Source organism: Primulina huaijiensis, chromosome 18 (assembly GCF_012295235.1).
Source record: "Primulina huaijiensis isolate GDHJ02 chromosome 18, ASM1229523v2, whole genome shotgun sequence".
Classification (NCBI taxonomy): domain Eukaryota; kingdom Viridiplantae; phylum Streptophyta; class Magnoliopsida; order Lamiales; family Gesneriaceae; genus Primulina; species Primulina huaijiensis.
In genome coordinates this window covers 2344005-2351558 of record NC_133323.1, presented here as the reverse complement: position 1 = coordinate 2351558, position 7554 = coordinate 2344005, and the positions used below count along the sequence as shown (strand labels likewise).

Below are 7554 nucleotides of genomic sequence, written 5' to 3'. Positions count from 1 at the left end.
GATAAATAACATGTACTAGTAAGGTGATTTTTAAAATTTATCAACATATTTAAACGAGGTTCCATCTTGGAACAATAATTTAAAATACTTGTAATTATTATGAATAATTAATAATCGTTGTGCAATGAAACTCACGTGTTTCCGTAATGATATGATATTATTCATTTTGGATTTAAGTAGTCAGAATATGATTTGATATTTTCTACTTTGAGTTTAATCCATTATGGATTTGTTTTAGGACTTTACCCAAAAGACATCATATCATCTTCATGTATTTTAAGAATCTGATTAAATTCTCAACAATCATCTCATCACCACTATAATCTTTCACTTGGAAAATCATACGGTCCAATCGAGATCACTCCTCTTTACTATGTTGGGAGTGCACAATTTGCTTGAAAATACTTGGGGCACCACTTGTCTCAAGAGTTCATCACATATTTTATAAGTATTAGAGGATTCCACTTACATGGCTCGATCTAGATCGTGACTCTGATATCACTTGTTGTAAATAAAACTCACATATATGTGCAATAAGATGATATTGTCTACTTTGATCTTAAACCTTCGATGATTTTTTTTTTAACTTTACTAAAAAATCTTATATCAATAAAGATATTATTTTTACCTTTATCAACCATTGATCTTTTTCACGTATTTCTAATGGGGTATTTGGTTGAAAATTTCCAATTTAAAAAAAAAAACTCTAAAATTTCATTTTGTTTATTGTGTCAAATTTCTAATGCTAACATTGCACTCTTAACATTTTCTTAGGCAAGATCAGAAAATTTTACTACATTAAAATATTATGTTTGGGTGCAACATATTTTTGAACTTAAATTTTTAGATGTATCGGTGAATTTCGAAACAAATAAATTTAATTTAATCTAATAATTTGCAAATCATGCTAACTAAATAATCTGTATTGGATAAGCCATGTACGACATATTTGACCAAAAAAATGCTGGGTAAATATAATAAAAATCGTTATAATTGATCAAACTTTTAGTTGTTTTACTAATTCAAACATCTCAGGCACTGATCGAATATCTTGAACTTTGAAGTGATGTGTGATATAATTACGATGAGAATATTGACCGAAGCAAAAATATTATATTATAAATGATAATGAATATCTTTTTTTTTTAACTCCATAATAATAATTATGATTAAAAGAATCGATTTAATTTGATATAGATAGCTTTCTTTAAAACTGTTATTATTATAATTATTAATTTCAATTATCGAGTTTGATTAAAAATTGCTTTACTTAACAAACACCAAAAGAAGCAAAGGAGAAAAAATGAAGTGCAGATTATTAATTAGGTCGAGGGAAGAGAGAGGAGATAGCGACAGTAAAATGGGGAAGGAGAAGAAGTAAGTTGGGCCAAATCGGGCCGATACAACCCAATTTCTAGCCCGAAATGCTATTCAGGCCCATTATCGACCAAGGTCGGCCCGCCGCGAAGATCCAGCTCCTGTCGACTAGGGTTTTCGTTAGCTCATCATTGCCACCGATCACAAACTCAAGCATTCGACTCCAACTGACGGCAAAGGGCAAAGGCTACGTGTGAGTACCTTTTTACATGTTTTCAGTTTTTTTTATCTGTTGAAGATGTATTCAAAAACGGTGACATGTTAATCGAAGAATTTTAGAAGTGGAGTAGTTGGATCCAGGAGGCCTGGTGATTTGTTGTAGCTTGATATACGTTTTGTACTTTTTTATATGAAAAAAATATTATGGGTATTATCATTATTTGATATTGTTTGCCAGTGCTTTGGTGATATTATTTCTCGGAAGTTTTCGCAACTTTTCGGCAGGAAAATTGATGGTTGCGTTCTGCTGACGAAGTGCAGCAAGTTTTTTTTGTGTTCATTTGTGTAGTACTATGCGAAGTTGAGGAGGAGAAGAAATTTATAGCGTTTTTACTATGAGGACGTTCTCTGTACCGCAGGAATTTAGACCAACGCCTGCTTTACGTAAAACTCTAAAATTTAAGGTTTTTCAGATGGAAAAGTAATCGAATCAACTTGTTGGCAGAAAAAAATGATATGGTTTTCATTCTAATAACCTATCTGTTTTGAATTAGCATGATTTTAAATTTTTATGTGATATTCCAAGTAGAATTTTATCAATCTTGATCTAGATATTAATTTCAATGTCAATTTCTTGGATGTTATGCTTATATAGATGGAAGTTGCAAACAATGAAACTGATATGGAGATTATGTATCATTCTGAAGCGAGCACGGGTGACAAGCGAAAAAGAGAAGGAAAGTCAAGGTCTAAAGTTTGGGAACATTTCACGAAGCTTATTAAGGAGGATGGGAGAAGTGATAAATGTCAGTGCAATCACTGTCAGAAGGTTTTTTCATGTTCAAGCAGAAGTGGGACAACCCATCTCCTCCGGCACATAGCAGATGGAATATGCCCCGTCTTAAACAAAGAAAAGGGCAAACCGATACCGATAGCAAATTATCTGAGAGGTGGCACAGAGCAAAAAACAAGCCATTTACAATGGAAGTTTGATCAAGGACTTGGCCAATCCTCGATCCCACAATGCATGGCTGTTGAAATTGAACCACTAGCGGGAAGGCTAGTTGATCCCGAGCGTCAGATGCTTAAAGCAGTTGAAGATGATTATGATGGTCAAGAACCATTAACTTCACGAGTAAAACTTCCCCTTCAATCTGCATTAAAATCTCATCCTAAAGGAGAGGCATGGATGAATGAGTTCCGGAGATGTGTTACTAAACTCGTTGAACTCGTGAATGGACGAATTCCTGTGGTATCTCTTCAGGCATTGGCTGTTGCCACTCCCGATTACTCAATATCTACAGCCCTGAAGTGCTTGAATGAAATGAATGATATCGCTCAGTCTAGTGAGATGTATTTGGATGCTATTGAGATTTTACAGGATTCCGAGGAAAGAGAGTGCTTTGTTTGTTTGCCCCCTGAACCACGCAGAAGATGGCTGCAAAGGATTTTGCATCGTCGGCATCCCTTGCGATATAGTTCTAATATATGATGGTGCTGTGACTAGCTGCTTACGGGGGAATATAGATGCGAAACAGGTTTTAAAGTATGTGCTGGTGTTCAATTATGGACACCATTTTTCAAACAAATGCGCTGCAGGGAGGATGGCTTCACAGCTAGCACCGTGACCAACCATCAATAGGAAACACAGAATAAAGCTAAGTAAACTTTCTTCTCTTTTGGTTATATCGGCTGAAGTATGAAGAAGCACCAACTGCCGAGGCAAGCTGTTACTTGTTGGTAACACTCTTGCTCTTCTAAACCCAATTTGTTTAAATGAAAGGCGTGACGATAATCAACGCCTGAGTATCTGTCGAAAATTCTTCGAACTTCAACGTGTTCTGATTGGTCAAATCGTCTATACCTTGGTTGAGATTCATAGGTTATACTTAATCTTTCTATTGTGTTTGTCCATGTTAAAATTATGTCTGACTGGGATCGCTTTCATTCTCTTAAAGCCTACTCGAGAAAGGAAATGATTCTGTGCTTTTATGTCTGTCCTGAGTTTGGTCTGAGACGTGACTAGGGAGACAGTTTGATAAGGTTGTTTGCACTTTCCATAAACTTCTTACAATTTGTTGGTAAAATACATACATTAAAGCGTGTTTTATCCATTAACAATTCCCGCTGTTCATGTTTTTCGATACAACTCAACAAAGTTCATATCAAATGACGATTACCTATTGTTTGATTTCTCACTTGGAAATATCTCATTTTAGATAGTGTCGAATACGATTACCTCTAGATGTTTGTCTGAAAACAAACAAAAAAAACCCTATTATATTTAAATATACAAAAACTACTTAGTGACGATATCACAGATCAATTTTGTGAGACGAATATTTTATTTGAATCGTCATGAAAAAATATTATTTTTTATATCAAAAATAATATTTTTTTATTATAAATATAAAAATTCATTACATCGTCTCACAAGAAACTCATTCAAATAAATAATAATACATTTCCTCTTAGGAATTTGAAAATGACAAATAAATCTTATCACTCCCGAAATTACATATGCCTGTTTCAGGTTTGTATTTTTTGTACGTTTTTCTAGAATTGTATGAAAAATACAACTATCATGATTTAAAATGTAAGATAAATACAAATTTAATGTGTGTTTGTAATTTAAAAGCTGTTGGATTTGATTTTTTACTTTTCACAAACTCTAAATAGGTAAATGTAACATGTAAATATAGTTGGATTCTTTTACGTGATTAACCCTTTTGGGGAAATTTTTTGTATGTTATGTATACAAATGCAAATGAAAGGTTGCTTATACGTAAATACATACATATGTAAAAGCTGTTTGGCTACTCGAGTATGTGTGTATATAAAATTTATATTCAAAAATAAATTTATATTTATTTTAAAAATATATTATAATAAATAATTATCTTACTCTTTTTATAAAAATTATAGAAATAACAATTGATAAATTATATATGAATATAATATATTTTTAAATTAATTATAAATTTATAATATAATTATATTTTTCCTCTCATAAATAAATCATACACAAGTCTTAAGTTATATTTTAAAAAAACTGATAAAAATACAATAAAATATTTATTTTTTAATGTTTAAATTAAAGTACAAGTAAAAAAGCTACAAGCTTAACAGAATTGTATGCATCGTCATATCAGTGCTTCGCCCTGTCCAATACTATCGATCCTTTGGAGTCGAGATCTTATTCAAAAAGGATTAATGTGGAGGGTTGGAAATGGATCCCACATCAATGCACTTACTGATTGCTGGATTCCTAGTCTCTTTTCTGGAAAAAGCTCGATGACAGGCTCAAGTGGTCTGAGTAAGGTTCAAGAACTTATTTCAGGTGACAGAACGTGGAATGAAGTTGAGGTACGCTCCAGATTTCCTTCGTTCGAAGCAGAATGTATTCTTGATATACCTCTGACAAATCAGCACAATGAAGATGATAGATTCTGGAAGTGGGGAAAATAAGGCAAGTACACAGTTAAATCGGGCTACCTGGCTCAAATTGGATGCTTTGATCCACATGAATCTCTATCGGCATTCTCGTTGGAAAAGTGGTGGAAAAATATTTGGCAGCTAAACATCCCACAAAAAGTTCGAATATTTTTTTGGCGTGTGAGCAATGAATTAATTCCCACTGAACTGAACTTTTTTAGAAGACATTTACATGCCAATGGATGCTGTTTTTATTGTAGCTCTTCCAATGCTTCAACAAGCCATTGTCTAATCTTTTGCCCCCTTGTAAGACATATCTGGAAAGGTACGTTTTTTTGGCCATATCTAAAGAAATGCGATGTGCTGTCGTTTATATCATGTGGGTTGTGCCTAATGGATCAAGTTTCAACTGCTGATTTTGAATTGTTTGCAATGCTTGCTTGGGCAATTTGGAAAGAGATTTGTATTTTAAAACATAATAGCCAAATTCCCAACAAATGTATTAAAGTTGAGTGGGTATTGTCATATCTTGAGCAATTTAGAACTGCTAGATGTGCTTGGAATTTAGCTTCAGGAGAGGTGCAGAGTAGCAGGGATATGAGGTGGGTGCCTCCTCCGTTCGGGCAGTGGCGACTTGATGTCGATGCTGGGTTTAATGATACTATTGGTAAATATAGTGTGGGTGCTGTGATTCGAAATCATTGTGGAATTATTTTTGCTGCCTCAGCCATAGGCATACGTAGACCAGGATCAGTGTTGGAGGCAGAGCTCTCGGCTATCCATTTTGGTTTGATGCTTGCTGTGAGAGGTAACTTTTCTGATGTTTGGGTCTTCTCGGACTCCTGTAATGCTGTTAAAGAGGTAATGTCGAAGTCTGAGGCTCGAAACCATCAAGGACTGTTAGTCTTGAACATATTGGATATTTTAACTTCTGGTAGATTTAAAAAGTTAAATCATGTTAGTAGAAATGCAAACAAGTTAGTGCACTGTTTGGCGCATTTTGCTTTATCTCATCCTTCTCGTTCATGTTGGATGNAAAAAAAAAAAAAAAAAAAAAAAAACACTATCGATTTTTTTTAAGAGAGTTTTTTCATACTTTACAACTTTAATGTTAAACATTACGAATTTCCAATATATCGATTAATACAAGATTTCGAAAGCTAATATGGTGATAAGGTTTGCTTCGACCGTCTGAAAACACTATATCCGAGCTAAAGTAATAAATATTTATTTTGTTATATTTTTATCAATATATTATTTCTTAATATATAATGTGAGTTGATAAATATTTATCATAATATATTTTTCTGGAAATTAATAAATAAAATAACCTTGAAAATAATATTGTATACCTAATTGATTTTAATAATAGTAATTGGACTTAAGAACAATTTATTTTAAGGGTAAAATTGACTTTTTAATTGAATTATTACCAATTAAGTCATTTGCAATATTTCATTATCAAGATTAATTTTAATTTATTTAATATATCAAGATGGTTAGAAATCTAAAAAATTCGAAATTATTGTTAATGGAGAAGATCAATGAGTATCTCTTGCATAATTTTAATGTATATATATATATACTTGATAGGTGACAACTAAATTAATATAGCCTAATATTTTATTATTTGACCAAGTGCCTTATTAAGATCATTAAATAAGTTCAGCCCACTAATGGTTGAGCCCTACAAAAGAATAAACATGATAATAATAAATCTATAAATAAGTGAGTAATCTCGTATAAAAGGTAAGCCATTTTACTCTCAATATCATTCTTAATTATCTCTGGTTTTAGGTAGCGCTGACTTAAATATCAAAGAGTTTTTGTAGGGTCATCTTCGGTGTTTCTAACGTTTTGTTCGTGACGCATTTGACGATCTACTGTCTTTTTCTTAGGATTCGTAGGAGTTTTGTTTACTAAATTAAATATGATATCTCCGCATACCCGAATTTTCTTAATTCAAGTTAGAATTTTATTTGGCTACATGAGTTTGGTGGTGTATGTGGAAAAGTCACCTCATCCTATTGGAAGAAACAGTGACTCAAGCTGCAACAATGACCAGTATGTGGCCTCAAAACAACAAGCTATCGTTGTGTCATTCTCATATCACTTGGAAAAAGGAAACGAGAGAGAAAAGAGACGACGCGGAGAAATAAATACATTTTGGCAATCCAATGGAGGTTTTTTTTTCCCATGACGATGAAGTCAACATCCGAGCACCACCCTTTCGACGGGGATTCTGCACTATAAATGATGATGAGAGTTCTTTGACAATCATACCTATTGATTGGATCAACCCCTACGCCACTGCTATCTTAGTCGAAACACTGTCTATTGGAGTGAAAATAGAAAATCTGCCCGAGTATTACGATATTGGTGATCTCCAACAAAATTTTTCGCACAAATCTCTCAGATTTCAGCATCGTTTTGTTTAACAAGCTACCTCTAAGGATTATAAGAAGTCTGGATCAAATCAATCAAAATTAGGTAGGTCGCTTGTGAAACGGTCTCACGAGTCTTTACCTGTGAGATGAGTCAACCCTACCAATATTCACAATAAAAAGTAACACTCTTAGCATA

The 7554-nt window shown here is 33.2% G+C and overlaps 2 protein-coding genes across 3 annotated transcripts; both read left to right on the top strand.

The window, feature by feature from the left end:
* The first annotated feature begins 1293 nt into the window (after nucleotides 1-1293).
* LOC140963822 (uncharacterized) lies at nucleotides 1294-3715 on the top strand. 2 transcript variants are annotated; one of them, XR_012172762.1, is made up of 3 exons: nucleotides 1294-1570; nucleotides 2192-3451; nucleotides 3495-3715. XR_012172762.1 is itself a non-coding variant. In XM_073423231.1 (2 exons), exon 2 carries the CDS (start codon nucleotides 2192-2194, stop codon nucleotides 3026-3028), a length of 837 nt encoding a protein of 278 aa, XP_073279332.1. In that variant the 5' UTR covers nucleotides 1294-1570; the 3' UTR covers nucleotides 3029-3715. The 2 variants fall into 2 exon arrangements, 1 of the variants encoding a protein (XP_073279332.1); XM_073423231.1 differs by having other exon boundaries at nucleotides 2192-3715.
* A 1034-nt stretch (nucleotides 3716-4749) lies between these two features.
* Nucleotides 4750-6783, top strand: LOC140964599 (uncharacterized). The gene is made up of 4 exons (XM_073424462.1): nucleotides 4750-4902; nucleotides 5232-5296; nucleotides 5514-5832; nucleotides 6769-6783. Exons 1-4 carry the CDS (start codon nucleotides 4750-4752, stop codon nucleotides 6781-6783), a joined length of 552 nt encoding a protein of 183 aa, XP_073280563.1.
* The last annotated feature ends 771 nt before the right edge of the window (nucleotides 6784-7554 follow it).